The sequence below is a fragment of the Astatotilapia calliptera genome, chromosome 15, assembly GCF_964374335.1.
Source record: "Astatotilapia calliptera chromosome 15, fAstCal68.1, whole genome shotgun sequence".
NCBI classification, from domain to species: Eukaryota; Metazoa; Chordata; class Actinopteri; order Cichliformes; family Cichlidae; genus Astatotilapia; species Astatotilapia calliptera.
Genome location: NC_137436.1, coordinates 13309045 through 13327116, shown reverse-complemented (window position 1 = coordinate 13327116; position 18072 = coordinate 13309045). Strand labels below are relative to the sequence as shown.

Here is an 18072-nt window from a genome sequence, read left to right as displayed (position 1 = left end):
GTGCTTTTAATAGGGTCAGAAATTTATGCGGGTGGGGATTTTATCTGCTAGATTCCGACGTGTGAGCTCACATTACTGGAGCAGCATTAGATGTAAACTCCTGGAAAGTAGGAATAGATTCAAGTGTGGGTGTTTGTGTGCGTGTGTGTCAGTGAGCGTGCAGCTATCTGCAGCTCATGCTGTGGATTTACAGTGCGCCTGCAAAGTATGCCACCAAGTCTTCTCACACGCATGCACGCACAAAAACAAGCACACGCTCTTGGGCGCGGAAGGTGCGCTCTTTATCACTGTGACATTTCCATTTAACACGCAGCCCAGCAGCTCGTACATTCACATCCATGTTTCCTGTGCCCCATGCCGAGGCACAATAACAACCACTTAACATTTAGCAATAGCAGATCAGCCCCAAATTCTTCCACTTTCCATCGCTTCCATGGGAAAGCTCATTATTTATCTCTGATTTAGAGTGACAAGAATTATGAAGGGGCCACGGTCTGCTACCGAGAAACAAAGGAAGCACGGGCTTACTGCTGGTTTATGGTGCACATTTAGAAGGCATTTTAGCTGCACTGAACTTAACTGTTAAGCTGCAGTGGATGCAAGTTATGAGGAGAGACAGAAGGAATATGACAGCAGTTTCCAACCTGAGGGGTGGAAAGCATTCCTGACCTGAGTCCATGGGTCATAGAAGAGATTTAAAGAGCAATTACGCCAAAAAAGTTTATTTATTTATGTATGCTTTAGTCTAAAATTTATGTTGGAAAATGCTTTCACCTCCTGATATTGCTTTAAATCATTCAGGATGACAGAAAATAACTACTGTAGTTGAAGACTGCATGTAGAGGTCATTGGTTTTCATTACTTCACAATAAAATACAAATTACCCGTTTCAATATTTGGCCCAAAACATACCAATAACACTACAATAAACACTATGGGCTTTGATCAGATTATCATCATCAGGTTCAGCAGATGTCACTATACTGTAAATCAACACGTCAGCTCTAGATGGAGTTTTCGGGGTAAATAACATTACAGCAATATGCAAGCTTGTTAGCATGATCCAGAGGAGAGGAGGGACAATCTCCAAGAAGTCCGTTATTTGAAATGATCTTGATATATAGATGTAACTTTGGAGACCTCATATTTTTTCTGCCACCACTTCAGAAACATTTAGGTCACAGTATGTTGGACTTCTGTTTGTGACTGCATCTCACCTCTGCTTTAATGTAAACCATATGTGACGGATGAGGACTTTTCTCCACTCTTTTATTCGCTGCCGACGGATGCTGACCCGAGGCCGTCCCGGCTGCCCCCCAGCCCCCGGGGTTCCACGTCGGCCTACCGGCCCTCTCTCCGCCCGGGGGACGCCCAGCTCCAGCGTTTAACACGGTGATTAATCACGCACAGCGGAGGACGCGCTGCACTGAACACGGGCAATCACCTCCATTAAAGCGGGGGAGCTCCGGCGGACACAGAGAGCACTTTGTGCCGGGAAATACAGGTCATTGTCTGCCGCGACGCCCGGGCCGGTAGGGAGACATAAAGGTGGACTTTGTGTGAGTGTTTAGACAAGCTCAGCCAGGCTTCCAAAAACTGCATGTGTGCCACATTTCCTCTTTCATATATCCTGATGTAGTTACCAGGATTACACGGGATAAAATAACTCCCCTTTCCTTCCCCATCCCCCACTGATCAATTAAAGGTGCTTCTCAAAAACTTAAAAAAAAAACAATGAGTCTGTTTATAAATAAATGGCATGGAGGAAACCAAACACGTGTGCACATAATAAGGTTGATTACCTTTCTACGTTTATAAATCTATGCATTGATTGGCATCCACAAGTGGTCTCTACCGCCCCCTACTGATTCTGCTCTCGTTTCGTTAAAGCAAAGAAATCATAGCCCTAAAAGAGAGCCATAAATGTCAGACACCTTGCTATTTATAACTGAGAGTGTCCAAAAGTTGCACTTTGCATGCTCTGGACCATTTTGGGAAACTGGCTGCTAAAGTGGTCTGTAATAGCTATCTTAGGCTATAAACTAAATTGATCGTTTTAATTGAAAATAACGTGACTTTCGTATGTTCGTAACTTCCCTCCCTTGCTTCCACTGCTTGTTTCTCTGATGCTCCTGATTGTATCACAGCATCTGCATCAGTTGTAATAAAAATGTTCACTGCTGCAGAACAGGGAGTTGTTTGACATGTTTCCAGGGTTCTTGACAGGTAGGACATTTTGTTCTGAGCAGCTGAGCAAACTTAATAAGGTGATAAGATCAAAAGCTCTATAAACAGGTATGTGTACAGACAAAAAACAAATGTTATGTGAGGCCAGATGGAATAAAGCGAAGCATTAAAAGCAGATTGCAATTACTACAGATCAAAACCACCACATTGTCAGGGAGGTATATATTTGGTGGCAGGAAGTATAACTCATAAATTTCAACCTTGTTTGAAATACACCATTTTTTTTGTTTCTTATGAAAGTATGCACACAGTATAGTAGTGAGCCTCATCTATACTATCATTTGTTCTGCTACTTTTAGCATTTGCATAGATATATACTAATGTGATCAATGTATAGAAAGTTGACAACTGGCAGACAGTATGCTTTAGGAGTGGAGCTGATCAAGACAGCTGTCAAAGAGACTTTTCATTGGCCCAGTAGGAAGCTGGACAGCAGCGTCCCTGATGGGGGCTCTTCAGCCTGGCAGACATACAGGCGGGCAGAGCCGGGTGAACGACTTGGCACTGGAAGTGGAGCTGGCATTCTGGTGAAGAAGTGGCTGGCACCAAGACCAAGCTGGCCTCTCCAGTGGCAAAGAGGGAGATCTCACACATATACACACACTCTGCCACACTCCTGCTGAGGAGCAAACGGAGGCTGGCAGGGAGGGCTGCTCTTCAAAAGCTGCTGTTGTCTGGAGATGGCTTTCATGTGAATGGAGGCCTTAATAGGCGTTGTGCGACGGCTCTCGTTGCCCGCTGAGCACCGAGTGATCCTCTTCTGTTGGGTTTTAATTAATAAACAATGTTTGAAGGCCACAATGCACTTGGAGGGACAACACAGTGACTTCTTGGTGGCCTTGATGCTGTTTGTTTTTGAGTTGTACTCAGACTCCCACTGAGGTGACCACATAAACGGGAGGGTGCTGACATTTTTCATCAACTTTTTTTTCCCCACTCCAAAAAAAACAAAACACTTGCATGGCTACAAGTGCTGCAAAGTGCTTTCAGTTATGAAGATGATTAGCAATACCTCTTCTAAGACTGATTAAAGAAATTATAACCTCATATTAGTCACTTATATGAGTTGGCAGAATGAATCATACTGGTATAATACCAACAGGATAACATGTTCTAATGGAGTCTACTTGCAAAATTGCAGTTGTGTATCTGACCTTGCTTTTAAATACATAATTTTAAATACATCTTTAACAATTTGTCCCCAGTGTGGTATATCAAGCACCCATGTTCCACCCATTACCGTCTCAACAAAGAAGTTAAAAAATGCCACATGTAATACACAGTATTTTAAAAACAACAGCAAGGTATTAATACTTTCTCTGTGGAGGAGTTAATGACTGATTTCTGTAAGGACTGCAAAGCACAGTTGAAATAACCCACAATTCACATAGTTGATTCTCTCATGGACCAAGGATGCCATCTGGTGGATTATTAGGAGATCAGCAACCAAGTACACCCCCAAAAAACTTGGGATACCTTGTCTGCTAGTTGGAACATAATGGTAATACTTTAGTCCCAGGAATTACAGATCTTTCTTCAGTTTGACCTTCTAGCTTGTGGAACCATTGTGAACCAAAAAGAACTGTCTGCGCTACAGAAACAGGGGCACCCATCTTCTAGCAAGGAGCCAAAAACTGTAATATATAGTAAAGTAGATGCAGCCAGGAACACTTGATTACTAGAACAAAGGGTAGTAGGACATCTTACAGCAAAGATCATTTTAATGGTCCCAAATTTTCTGAACAACTAGTGTACACTCATGTAAAAGAAAGGAAAAACAAAAGATATGACAAAATTCATCACATCTAGAATTCCACTCAATCTTTAATCAAGACGGGATTACAAATTCTCCAAAAAATCTGCAGTTTCAAAGGGCAAAAAGGGTAAAACTAGCTCACCTACTGAGGTCTTTAAAAACCTGTTCAAGTGTGACTGAAAACGTCCTGAACATTTAAAGGCAGGTCTTTTTTTTGTAGTCATTTACAAAAAAAAAAGAAAAAAGAAAAAGACTGTGACAAATACAGAACATAAAAGAAAATAATGAAGAAACTGCTGGCTTTTTTTCCTCTTCGGAGAAACAACGTCCGCTGAGGAACGGCGACACTGATGACATCATCAAATGACAACAAGGACAGCGCTTTGCCACATGCTGCCTCCCATCTGGTCCTATATGCTAACTTAAAAAGGGAGAAAAAGCAACAGACAAAGAGAAGGGAGAGAGCAGGGGAGAAAAGAAGGAGAAAGGAACAGGAAGGAAGTGGATTCTGAGGAGGGGACGGGGGTGCGAGTGGTGGCTCTAGGTCTGAATTGGCCGACCCGTTTGGGCCACTGTGATGTCCTTCCCTGAGTGGGGGGCAGGTGGGGGTCAGTGGGTTATGGTCCAAGCCCGCGAGCTCTCTGGGATTTCTGTCTGTGTTGTATGTGGTCTTTTCCTCCAGTTGCTAAATTACCAAACTCATGGCTCATACTGTTTGAGTCCGTTGAAGATTTATTGAGTGAAATTTTTTTCCCCTCTCCAAACTTTCAATCGTCTCTTCCCATTTTCAGACGGTTTTTCCACTCCTGGTCTCCTGATTGGCACTTGTATGAATTGGACTAGTGTGAGGAGCCTTCAGATCCATTCACAGTCTGCTCCTCATGTGGCCACCCGTTGACACTGAGCGGTGGTTTTCATTCATTCAATTTGTTTACAAGTTTGATCGTTCCTGTGTAAAGTCTATGCGCTGAGACTGCCTGAGCGGTGCACAAGCTGAGACAGTGACGCTTCTTTAGGAGCTCAGCTTGGACTTCTTTGAGGGTGGCAGAGGGTCTTCTTTACTCTCTCCATCCTCCTCCTCTTCCTCCTCCTCGTCATCATCATCATCAGGATAGTCCACAAGTCCCACCAAACCTCCCTGAAGCAGAAACGAGACACCCAGTTTGCAGAAACTGCAATTATTATTTGCAGACATGTTTCAACACTGCTTTCTTTATAACTAGCAATCATATGCCCATTACACATACATGTCAATATTGCATGCAATTCTTCACAACTACTAAACTCACTGCATTTTTTCCCCCCATTTTTGTATATAATTTGGTGTTAATTGTCCTGATTTTGTGCAGCGAGTCTTCCATTTTTAGAAATCTATTAAATCCATAAATAACACACTTTCTGATAATCTCCATCCCCCCTCTATTTTTCCACCATGTAAATAAAGTCAGCTAGAAAAAAATATCCTAGTCCAGTGGCACAATGGTTATCATGTCCAGTTTTTGTATTATATAACAAGAATAGAGGGGGAGTTGTGAGAAATTTAACAGTATAAGTGTGAAGATTCATAGCTAAATCTCATTTCTTACTAAATCCTTCACTTAAGTGTTTAAAGCATTGCCAACACTGTGCAAATCTTTTTTTTTTTTTTTTTTTAACTTTGCTCATTAAGAAAAAAAAAATGTTGACAGGTACCTTTGTGGTTACAGTTGTGGTGGAGGGTGAGCTCCGTGCGCCTGAGCCTGGAGAGCCTGGAGACCCTGGCGATCCTGGAGAACCTGGGTTTAGTGAGGCAGATGAAGGAGGGCTGGAGAGGCTGGTTTTAGTGGAGCCCGAGAAGGAAAGCTTGAAACTGGGATTCTGTCTGCCCGACAAGCTCGACTTTCCCAGTACTTCTTTCTCCTCTGAGTCTTTCACTGTGGGTCAACATGATGAGGTGATAAAGAAAAGGTCATTCTCTCATTAAAATTCTTTAAAATTTTGGAGGGGTGAATATAATTGTCTCCTCAGAAATCAGGACAGGCTTTTGCAAGACATATTTTCCTTCTTAGGCGTCTCTCACTACTTATAAATATACCTAGCCAGCATGTAAAAACTGGTTCTGAGTGGCACCGCTATGCTGAACCAAATGAAAACAGTTTTCTTTGAGTGAATCCTTACAAAATGCCATACAAGACAATAACAGAACACATTATGTGCAAAGCCCAATGCACCATTTTAAAAAAATCAAAATTAACTTATCTTGGCTCTGCAACACCTTACAAGCAAATTTCAGGAAATTCAGTTTGGTAGTTTTTGCTTCTTGCTGACAAACAACAAACAACTTTCATCTGGGGAGGAATAATGTAAGAACCATATACACTGGTGATTCCCCATGACTACACCTAAAGCTATCAATGTAACCGAGACAACCCAATTACAATGTATTTTTCACCTAAAATTTGCCATTACATCTATAACCCTGAAATACCCTTTATAAAATCTATTCTTGTATCAAATTTACAGGGGCTTCGTTTTCAGAAATAATCAGCTAGTAACATTAATTTATATAATTAACAAAAGGAATGGATTCTTTCCAACCCCAATTTCCCACCAAACATCACAAGTTTCCTTGCACGTACATTTCTTTCTTTCCATGAACTTGCTAATTGGTTCCATGAGGTCTTCCTCACTCTTCATTTTATCAGAGGGAGGAACAACTGCCTCGCCATCCTCAAGGTCATCTTCATCTGCATTGAACCACATCTCCTCCTCATCCTCCAGCGTCCGTGCATCACGTCGGAAGCGGTGGTTCCTCAAGATGGAGCGCATGCTGTCAAAGAAAATGCACAGTTCAGCAATCAGGAAAAAAAAAGATTTTCTATTCTTTGAAAGCTCTTAGTTAGTCAAATTTCCTCTTACAGAACTAATGTAATCCACAAACATGTGGTTTGCATTAGTATACACATACACATGAAGTATACACATAGCCCAAGACGCTGTTATAAAACATACACCACATTCGTTTAAAAATTAAGTCGATATTTTATAACATGAAATTTAACAGAAGTATTACAGATTAACAAAACAAACCCATCCAGTTTCACTTTAAGAGTCATAGATGATCAACTGGTCTATTGCTTAACTATAAACGGTTAGACTGCGTTAAGTTGCAAAACCTTCTCTATAAGTGGAAACTTGCTTTTGTACAGTTGGTGAAATACAAGTGTAAGGATGCGTTTCAAAAGAATATAAACTGGGCACGATTTACAACACAGCAGCTCAAAATAGCACTATGACTCAACAAAGCTGCCTTCAGAAAAAAACAATTCATGAAAAAAAAAAAATTCATCAAAATTAGTCATTCAAGATGTCACACGCACTTTTTCCATTTAGTGTCAGACAAACATTGTCTGTCAATACATAATTAGATAAAGGCAGCAGTCAAGACAAAATCTTCTTACCTATCAAGTTTGGGGTTGTCCTGCCTTTCTCGTTGTTGTTCATACCGCAGTTTTAGGCCTTTAAATGTCTGGACGTAGTCCACATCCTCAAGAGCCTTCCAGTAGTTCTCTATTATATGAGCCGTTAGAGACTTCACATCCTCCTGGGAGCAATGGCAATCGGGAGCGGAGAACACAGAAATGGTAGCAGAGGGGGAAAGTATGGAAAGAGAAAAAGATGGGCAGTTTACAGTTTTCGATAAAGCAGAGTGGGAAAAAAAAAGTTGGAAAGAAGCCAATGAGGGAAATACAAAAGGCAGATTAGAACTAATTCTAATGAATGCACACATAACAACTGGACTGAGCATTTTCAGACCTATAGTTCCTTTACTCTGGTCTAAATCAGGTGATGAGTTTGTAAACCTGTAGCTTTTTCTTCTGTTGTTTGCTTTGTTTTTGCATTGACAAAACCCCAAGCTAACTTCACCACCATCTCCTCAAAAGTCTTGGGCATGGTTGTTTTGGTCAGAACCAAACAACCTTAAAACACGTCACAGTTTGGTTTGAATGGACTCAATACTTGTAAACTTTTAGGGATTTAGTTTGACATCGTACACATATCAGTTTCTCTGATTAAATATAAAATCACTTAAGATAGAGAGAATACGTTTTTAATGCCTAACAAATAATTACAGCTATGTTTGCACATCAGTTAGCCATACATTGGTTTTTTAAACCTGTAAGACATGACCAGTTTTTTCAGTACAGGTTTTTCAGGCTCTTCAAATGTGAGAAGCAGAAGCAATAAAAAACAGGAACAAAAATCAGTAACACAAGTGAAACCAAACATATTTTTCCTTCCAGCTTCCCAAACCAAGTTAACCATGAGATGTACAGACCGCTATTATGGCGCTCTGACATCATTTATATGCTGATCATGTCGCTCAAGGTTCTTTTGTGTTAAATATATACTGTTGTTTACCTATTAAATTTTGGTATGAAAAATACTCACCACACGAACATACTCAAACATCTCAATAATAGCAGAGTTCATGAGATTGTAGCGTGAGCCGTTATTGAGGAAGGCCTTGATGACAGGTTCAAAGAGAAAATTTCTCATGATGTAGCGATTGTAGAATTCATCCTTTAGACCAATAATTCTTCGCATGAAACGCAGGGCGCCTGTGCAGGGAGAAACACAATGTTCAATATTAAGCAATAGATGTCCTTATTTGTCAAACAGACTTTAATTGTATCGTTCTCTACTTTGACAGATATAGTTGGAAGAACTGTGACTTACATAGAGCCAGGAAAGCATGCCGGGAGGCTGTGAGCACCAATACCCTCCTGAGAATATCCTTGTTGATGATGTAGTTCTTGATGTGATAGGTGTGATGCTCAACACAAAATGTTAGCAGCTCCAAAATCAAGGCCAGCAACTGGGATGTTTGAAAGTCATCTAAAGGAGGAAAGAAAGAACGTGAGAAAGCTAGCAACATAAAAACTTGTAGATTAAAAAAAAGAAATCTAACAAAAACTCGGTACCTTTGCTAGGTTTTTCTTCCGTGGTGTTGGCCAGTAGTGGAGCTGATAAAACATGCATACAGTGCTTGTAGAAGAAGCTCAGAAACTCAGTTTTTTCTGTTTTCTGTAAAAAATAAAATAAAAATAAGGAAACAGATACTTTGCTGAATTGCTAAATTTTTAAAATGTACTTGAGCTTTTCACTCCAGTTCAAAAGAATTACAAGCAAGAAAGTGAAGCTGCAGATATCCTGGCCAACCTGTTGAATTGGTGGCAGTGATGTTTTCAGTTACTAGACAGTAACTTGATTAACAAGGAAATCTGCCTTCTTTTTTTTTTTTTTACTGATAGGACTATTGTCTTTGTCCAAAGCGCAAGAACCCACAGACATAACATTTGTTCTCTTTTGTATTTAAGCACTTACACATTTTGAAAGCCAACTCTTATCTGCGCAATGGACTTATTTTGTTTTGTTTTGATTTTTGTTTGTTTTACAGTCAGTGTAAATAGTACATACATACATAGTGGAAACTATGTAAAAGCAGCATTCACACTCACATTTGCAGTAGCAAGCATATTCTCTGGATCCACCAGAGTTCGCAGCAGACCCATTAACTGCACTGCACCACCAAGCTCTGGGTCTGTGTCACAGATCATGTGCTCTATGATCAGGTTGATCAAGAGGATGTCCTGAAAGGCAAATAAGTTTTAGTTTATGTGCATCATTGTGATAAATGGACATCATTCCTATTTATCATGTTGCCTTTGTGTATATACTCACATCATCATTCTGCTGTGATTCCTGCATGACGAACTCTCGTACCATGGAGGGGTTGTATTCCACCAGATAAGAGAAGATATCTGTGGCTGCCCCACGCACCTGAACATCGTCCATTCCCTTTTCAAAATAAATCTATTTATTATATTTATCAGCAGATTTTTGATTTGCACGCCAGGAAATTTTGAAATGTACTTTAAAATTGTTCAAAAGTAATAACTTTTAAAAAAGGAACAACCTTTGTTGTTTCTCTCTCTGATAAAATCAAGAGTGATATAATGAAAACAAAAGTCATGATCAGCTTCAAAATCAGCTTGTGTGCACAGGTTTAAGAAGTACATGTAATTGTATCGATATAGTGAGAGCAAACAATTCAAAACCCAACTCAAGATTTCAAGAACAAAAACTATCGATTTAAACATAACAAAAATAAAAAGGTCAGTGGCAAATTATAGAGAAAAGACCCATACAGTGAAAGGACACCTCAATTGCACGTTTACGCATTATTGTTGCCATTTTGTGAGGTGCTAAACTGGTTTCCCCATGTAAAGTTAATCAAGTTGCCCACCCCCCTTTTTTTCCCCCATTCCCCAAGAAAACACTTTAAAATCTGTAAATCTCTCTGCTTTAGTGCCTGACCTTGCTTTAACTCACAATAGTAATCATTAAGCTCGAGTTTGACTCATGGTTGCACTTTAGTAGTTCTTGTAATGTCTAACAAATTCTTTGGACAGTGAATCCCCATTAACCCAATGGCTATATGAGCAGAAGGTCTTTCCTGACCTTCCTCACATACACTTTACAAGCAGATAATATGAATTGTACCACCACCAAAAAAAAAAAAAATCTTATTAGCTTACTAGCCAAAAAGCCCATCATGCCCTGAAACCACAACTTTGATGACTAACTGCATGCATGTTCAATGTATGTTAAGCCTCAGTGTTTATCACATAGCACTTCTTTTAAGCCCATTTAAACTCAAATTCCATGTGAGAAGTTAAACACACGAGTTAACTAAAAGAAAAAATAAAACTTAATTGAAATTTATTTTTGACAAGGGATGCATACAAAAGAAATGTGCTATCTTCTCAGTCACAACACATTTAATGCTACAGATATCACATGCTGGAGTCTGATTCTGCTTTCTCAACTAGGTGTTCCTGTGGTATGCCCTGGCAACCTTCAAGTACTGTTCAGCAAAAAATAAATGTAATGAGCAAATTAGCATGTTCCAGTTATTTTTTAATAAAATAATTATAGATCATTATAACAAAAAAAGAAGATTTTGTTGTTATAGAATTAAGGGACATACTACTAGTATGTCCCTTAATTCAATTTTATTGCATCAGAAAGTTGAAGGCATCACCCATGATCAAAATGCAAAAGGCTGCAACATCACCAAAGCTACTGACGTCAACAGACAAATTATTTTAGTGCGAGAAAACCACAAAACTATTCATCTGAGATTAATGCCACTGGACTTACCAGAATAACCTCTAGTGCAGGTAGAATGCCCATGTTTGATAATGTCTTGAAGAAAGCATCCCTGTTTTGAGGTTGTAATGTTTGAGAGAATGCACAGAACTCCTTTAGGAAGTTTACCTAAAAGGAATAAACAAAGAGAGGTCAACAAAACAAAGATCTTAAGAGTTTGTGACTGCAACAACTTTAAATAAATAAATTATTAAATTCTGGTATACCAGTTCGTGTCTTTTGTCATCATCTGTGGCCTCATCTGTTAGCTGTGCAAAGAGGTCTGTCAGGAACTTCTCATCGTCCTGACATCAAAAAAGGGAGATGAGATTTTAGAAGTCAGTATTAAGAGTATGATTAATATGTCAATGTATGACAGACACCCAATTTTCACAAGTTACAAAGCTGTTATTGGTTTACAATAGTACAAGGCCAACATAATTACACAGAAAACAAAAGTGAATTGCATCATGTTTGTCAATGAGAAATTTGGAGCATAAACAATGTGATCTATCTGGTCATAAAAATACTTTTGATATGTTTATGCTGAAAACACCATCTCATTCAATGACATCTACTACCACTTTAAATATTTTTTAAAACCTTGGTTAGTGAACGGTTTGATTTAAGCTTGCCTGCCTTATGCTAATTAAGGAAGCAAAGACTCATATCTGTAGTGTTTGACTTCAGAGCGTGATATAGCAAAGTCAACAATGTGCCCGTTTCAGTTTTCCTCTAGCGCAGCATAACAGATTTACACAACACTACTGTGCCTCCATGGAGACAGCCATACATAAACAATGCTGAGTTGACACAGGATAAAAACACAAAGGTCACATGATCATAAAAGGGTGCCAGACAATCTCAGACAGGGTAAAAGTACAATCAGTCAAAAATAAAACCAATGTACAATCCTATAATTACTGTAATTTGAGGCTCACTAACATTTCATAAAAGAAATTCTCCTTTGTGAGGATTACAGTATATTCACAAGTTTACCTATTTATAACACTTGCTTCAATTAAACCATTTGTTTAAAATGTAGTGTTTATACAAAGTAAAAACAACAACCCCATACTGTTAGATCATACTACTACATGTCTGCTTATCTCACCTGTAGCATGCCCACAATCTCCACCTTGTTGAAAAAGATGAAGGAGTGCAAGGTGGACAGCATGTTTTCCTCAAAAACAGAGGGCGTGGGCAGCACCATATCCTGAATATACTGCACCCGATATGTCTGGTGAATTTTCTGACGCAGTTCAGGATCAGAGATGGGGATCACCTCCTTAAACCGGGCTGTTTTAGTGAGAAACTCACGATGCCGCCTTGGCTGCGGGAGTGCTGGGTCAAACTCCAGGCAACCAATGACGTCCATTATGCACTCATCAGAAAACATCACCTCAAAGAGTGCAGTACGATTCAGCAGGAAGATGCCTTTCATTATTTCATACAGGTGGTGCAGTCCCTCTCTGTTCTCCAAATCCTCACAAACACGGAACAATTCAAGGAGCTTGCGAATATAGCCTTCATTCTCCACAGCCAGTGCTAGTTTTTCACGCCGCAGTGGTGATGGGAGAGAAGAGGCCACCAACTCGGCCAGGTCCTCCAAACGGTTCAGTTCGCATGGTGGTAATTCCAAACCTGGGGATGACATGTCATCAAAACGCTCCTCCTCCGATTCGTCCACCACATCCTGTGTGATGTCAACTGAAGGGTCCTTTCCCTGCACCTTAATAAAACACAAGTGCGGACAAACATATTAGCACCTCAGGATGTAACTACATAAGGGATCACCAGGAACACAAATAGCATCAAACCCACAAACTAATGGAGATGAAAAACTCAAACCCACACAAATTAAGTACACTAACCTGGCATATTTTCTCCCAGATTTCATCACAGCCAGCCTTCTCCTGGAAACTGAGTGCTAGATCATAATTTTCAGCCTCTGACCACACTATCAATGTGTCCTTTTCAAAAGAAAAACAAAGCCAATTTACAATAAACAGAGCAGAATGGGGGGGGGGGGGGGGGGGGGATCAGTTTTGGATGTTCATCATGTTATGTACTGACCTGTTGTTTCTGGTAGGCTGTGTTTGGGTTAATTTTGGACTCCAGCAGAAGGGAACCTGTCAGGTTTAAAACAAAGGTAGCCCAAAATTGTAGGTTACTGCATTTGCTTCAAATAAGTAATACGTGTACAAATTTCAGGTGATACAGGTGGTTAAAATGAGTGCGGAACGTCTTGTTTTTGTAGTAATAACTGAGCTACTACAATCTTCGTGTGGTATTCCTGCGTTCGCTTACCATCGCTCTCTGCTCGCACCAGGAGAGACGTGCCTTTCAAGCGCTCCACATAGCCCGACGAGACGTGCCCGGTCCCACGGTCATCCCACTGTCTGTCCTCATTGAGGGTATAGACTTTGACTCGCCGACGAGTGTCCGTCATCCTGGCAGTTTCTTGTAACCCGTTCTCCCCTTCCGGGCCTTTTACGGGGTGCTTTCTTCACCTAGTAACGCCACAACTTCAATTCACTTTTTACAGCTGCTCACTTCTACAAGAGTATTAACTAAATATGAATCGGCGGGGGGTCACTTAGGATAAGTTCTAAAAGCAACTTAAAAGTGGATCGCCTCAACAAGTTTCCAGCAGGATTCCGCAATAATTGTTAAAATTACTACTGCAATATCTCGCATTTCTTGACGAGCTGCCTCAAAACTTACACTGCCAGCGCTATAGGCAAGGCGCCACGCAGACTCCGCGTACAAACCATTGTAGGAAGCTAACGACAAAATTAAAGAGCGGAGGACGTCGTTATCTTACGCGTTAAACGACAAAACAACGAATGTCACTGCAATATACAGCTGAGAACAGAGTACTGAAAAAGAAGCAGATATTACGATGACTGGCTCACGAAACACTCCTGCTTATATGTACAGCTTGTACGCTTACAGGTAACGTTAGCTATCAACCCTTACGAGTTAACTCGCTAGCTAGTACGCTAAGTACCTATGCTCCACATATCCAATGTTAAACTACCATTTGAAGCAGATTAACTATAGAGTTAGCTGTCGATAACATTACTTTATACTTGCGGACAACAGACACCCGTTTTAAGCCTGGAACAATGTTTCTATTCTTCTTTAAATAATACGCCAGCTAGCTAACGTTAGCTGCTATTTCTTTCCCAAGTGTTCCGCCATGTTCTGGCTCGGGGCCGCGGAGAGACCACTCTCTCCTTACTCTTACTCATGCATCCCCAAAACTGTGCAAACCAACAAACTGGAGTCGTATAATTACTTGAAGGTTACGCTTTACATTATACTGCTATTTGCCATTCATTGCCGATGTCTTGCTCAGATAATTGCTAAGTGCCCCCCGTGAGTATTCAGCCATCTTGGGTCCCTTCACAGTCAGTACGGGGTTTCCAGCACGGCAACAACAGGGCAGCCCGCCACATTTAAAGAGACAGTAACAGAGAAAATAAACTGTATTTGAGGCCACGTCCAGCATGAATGGGTCTAACTTTTGCGATACTCACCTGCCAGTCACACTATCATTGTGTATAAAAATTCAGTGTTCATCGCACTAATGGTCGCATATACACGAGTGGACACCAGTCAGAAACAATCGTTTATTTTGTTTCAATAAAAGAAAACAGAAATGCAGAGTTGAAATCAGTTGTTATGCAACACAGCAGAATTACAAAAACGTTTTATATCACAATGGTGGGCTTTTAAAACATAATGAAAACTCAAAAACGTCCATTAATTATAGTAACAAATATCCTGGGTCATCATGTGATCATCAGTCTTCAGCCACTGATCTACTTCAAAAATAAAACGGCTGCTTTCAAAGTCCACAACGTCTTGAAATTCAACCACCCAGGAAAATGTACATAGGGAAAAAAAATGAAATAAAATTCACATAACTTTTAGGGAAACTGAAAAACACACACACAAAAAAAGTTTTTCTACCTCGTGGAGTATTTCTCCATTCTTCCCATCATAGTGTAACAACTTAAACATGCAGGTTCCCAACCATGACCCAATTTTTCAGTATAAAGCCCAAAATGTACAGTTTCACCCCAATTATTCCAAACCTCTTTTGCCAATGAAAACAATGTGAAAACATTCCCTTTGTTAAAATGGGCAATGCAGTCTTTACAAAGAAAAAGAAAAGAAGCCCTTTTCATACATGTAGTCTTTTTTGATGGCACACATCAGATTCATAATTAAATTACTAACCTCATCAGATTTTTTTATGTATTACTTCCAAAAGGTAATGAATACGAATGAATTCATGTATGGCAAATGTCCTGCGAGATCAATGACACTTTTGCCACAGTTGCCAGTATAGCTGTTTTCACACACAAACTTAAAATGTTGGAACAGGCACATCAGGACATTGTGTAAATTTCTTTCTCACATGTAACACAAAAGCAAGCCTTCCATGTGGTTTAGGTGAGGGAGCTGCATGATCCTATAGAAAGGACACAATATGACTATAATATGACTAAGTTCCTATGCAAATTACATGAATTTTGTTCCTGGCTGAAATCCATTCAATGTCCAATCCAACTGCATCACACCTTTGTGTTCTTACATGCACCTCTCTCAGGTAATGTCAAGAAAGACTTCAGGCTGCAGTGCACATGTGAAAAGAGCTTACGTGTCTGAATGAAACTGCAAAAAGTGGCCTGAATGGAAAAAGTGCCGTCACTTAAGCACAGTGGTGGAACCATGTCTGAAAAGGGCTTTGCGTTAAAAATTACAAACACATGCTGCCAAGGATGACATTTCCAAAAAGAAAATCCCCAAATTTTTTCACATCCCCCAATTTTCCCCCCCAATCTCTCTTCCTCATGTTTGGTACAATATGAAATAATTCCCCCTGTCAAACTGACTTTGCAGCTTGCTGAGCCTGACGCCGTAAGAGGACGTATATCTTCTCCTTAATCCAGTCTTTGTTGTATGGTTGATATGTTTGAGTGTCAGCTCTGTATCTGTATAAAAAGTAAAATATTTTATTGAAACGTGACCAATGCATCCAAAGGGAATGTTGTGTTGCATTCAAATTCATACACAGCTAATTATACTTACACAAGACAGCTCAGATCTGCCAAGTCATCAATAAAGTCGAACAACTGACTAATGTCATAAGTAATGGAGGGACTGTTTGGATTCATCCTCTTGAGGTGCTCTTCATACATTTTGCAAACACCTGGGGAAGAGGCAAATGACATGCTGAATGGAAGCAAAAACAACAACAACAAAATGCAATCCACAGGAAAAAGCTAAAACAGCAAAAAACAAGCGTAATTTACATAGACTTTACAGTGTGCAGTAATCACTGAAAGAGAAAGACAAGATAAATAAAGAGGCCCTAATAAAGGGAATAAAGTAATAAGTGAAAACAAACAAACCTTTGGCGTCACTTTCTGTATTTGTATCTGTATTTATTAGAGCTATTTTGAAATACCTTATATTTAACTGGTACGTTAATCTGTTATTTACTGGTCTTACTGTCTTGAAGCAACAGTGACCACATCATTTCCTCTGGGATTAATACAGTAGTCTGAATCTGAAAAGTGTATACTGCAGTTCAAGACACACAACACAATTGTAAACACCTCTTACTTTACAGATAATAAAGGCATTAAAAGGTATATGATAACCCCATTACTACGGAATGCATAACTTGAGTAAATGTACGTATTTTTAATCGCAGTCAGTTCTGAATATCATACTAATGATTATTCTTTGTGTAAGTGAACCTTGATTAATCTCTGTTCAATAGAGCTCAACTGCAGTTCAAAACCCATTAATGTAAAGCAAATGGTTTCCAGTGTATACACTTTTAGTCTGTGTGCTGAGAGCGCTTTCAGTCACAGTCACCCTGTTCTTTGGGACAAGCTGCCTGCTGACCTGAGGTCAATTAGAGCTGTGTCAACATTCAAAAACAGGTATAAAACCTTTGAATTTTTTATTTTTTTACTAAGTTTTTTTGATGTTATTTTTAAACTTTTATAGTAAGCACAAGTTTACATGTTATTTGTGCTATATAAAAATGATGTTGACATTAGAGCAGGGCGATATGGCCAAAAATATTTATCACGATATACATTTGAAAATTTGCGATAACGATATAACTGACGATATAATTGATGCGAGACAAAATACAACTCCACAACATTACTAGCGCAAAAAGACAACCTTCCATTTATTTTCACTTAAACAAGAAGCTGGTTTTTATGTACATTAAAGCTTTATAAAAATGTAACAGTGCAAATGCAAATTCCTTGCTGAAAGTTTAACTAAAAGGCATTTCCAGTAGAAATGGGCTGACATATCCTGAGCATAACCATGTATAATATCCACTGAAGTTAAAAAGAGGTGCTTTGCAACATTAAACTGCAGTGTGCAGTACGTATTTTTCGCACCATAAGGTGCACGGGATTATAAGGCACATTAAGCGAAACAAAGCAGTCAGATAAATCAAACTTTATTCAACTCATTCTTGCTTCCTCCACTTCTGTACCATTGATTCATTAATGTTGAATTCTCTGGCAGCTGCTCTATTCCCATGTTGTTGCAGTATATTAATGACTAACCTCGTATTGCGGATGGATTATCTCAGTTGTTCTCCTGACTGAAGTTTGGTCCGTTTACAGCATCCTGCCATGCGACTGAATTTGTCTCTAACTATCAGGAACCTTAACGTTAACTTTTATAAGTGGAAAAGTGTTAGTGTTCGTCCTCCAGCTTCACTGTTTATGTTATGCTAACATAGCTGTGTCGCTAGCGATCACGTAGCACATCATTATATACCAGCTAGCCCAACTTCAGTAACCCTACAAATGTCACTGCTG

The 18072-nt window shown here is 39.6% G+C and overlaps 1 protein-coding gene across 2 annotated transcripts; it reads right to left on the bottom strand.

Moving 5' to 3' along the window:
* Positions 1 to 3950: 3950 nt before the first annotated feature.
* Positions 3951 to 14633, bottom strand: smek1 (SMEK homolog 1, suppressor of mek1 (Dictyostelium)). 2 transcript variants are annotated; one of them, XM_026194641.2, is made up of 15 exons: positions 13508 to 14633; positions 13274 to 13329; positions 13072 to 13170; positions 12312 to 12929; positions 11425 to 11502; positions 11210 to 11326; positions 9728 to 9844; positions 9505 to 9636; positions 8968 to 9070; positions 8723 to 8881; positions 8435 to 8604; positions 7444 to 7583; positions 6622 to 6812; positions 5696 to 5916; positions 3951 to 5141 (listed from the first exon to the last, which is right to left on the bottom strand). In XM_026194641.2, exons 1-15 carry the CDS (start codon positions 13647 to 13649, stop codon positions 5016 to 5018), a joined length of 2469 nt encoding a protein of 822 aa, XP_026050426.1. In that variant the 5' UTR covers positions 13650 to 14633; the 3' UTR covers positions 3951 to 5015. The 2 variants fall into 2 exon arrangements, with proteins under 2 accessions (XP_026050426.1, XP_026050425.1); XM_026194640.2 differs by having other exon boundaries at positions 7444 to 7586; positions 13508 to 14632.
* Between the last annotated feature and the right edge of the window lie 3439 nt (positions 14634 to 18072).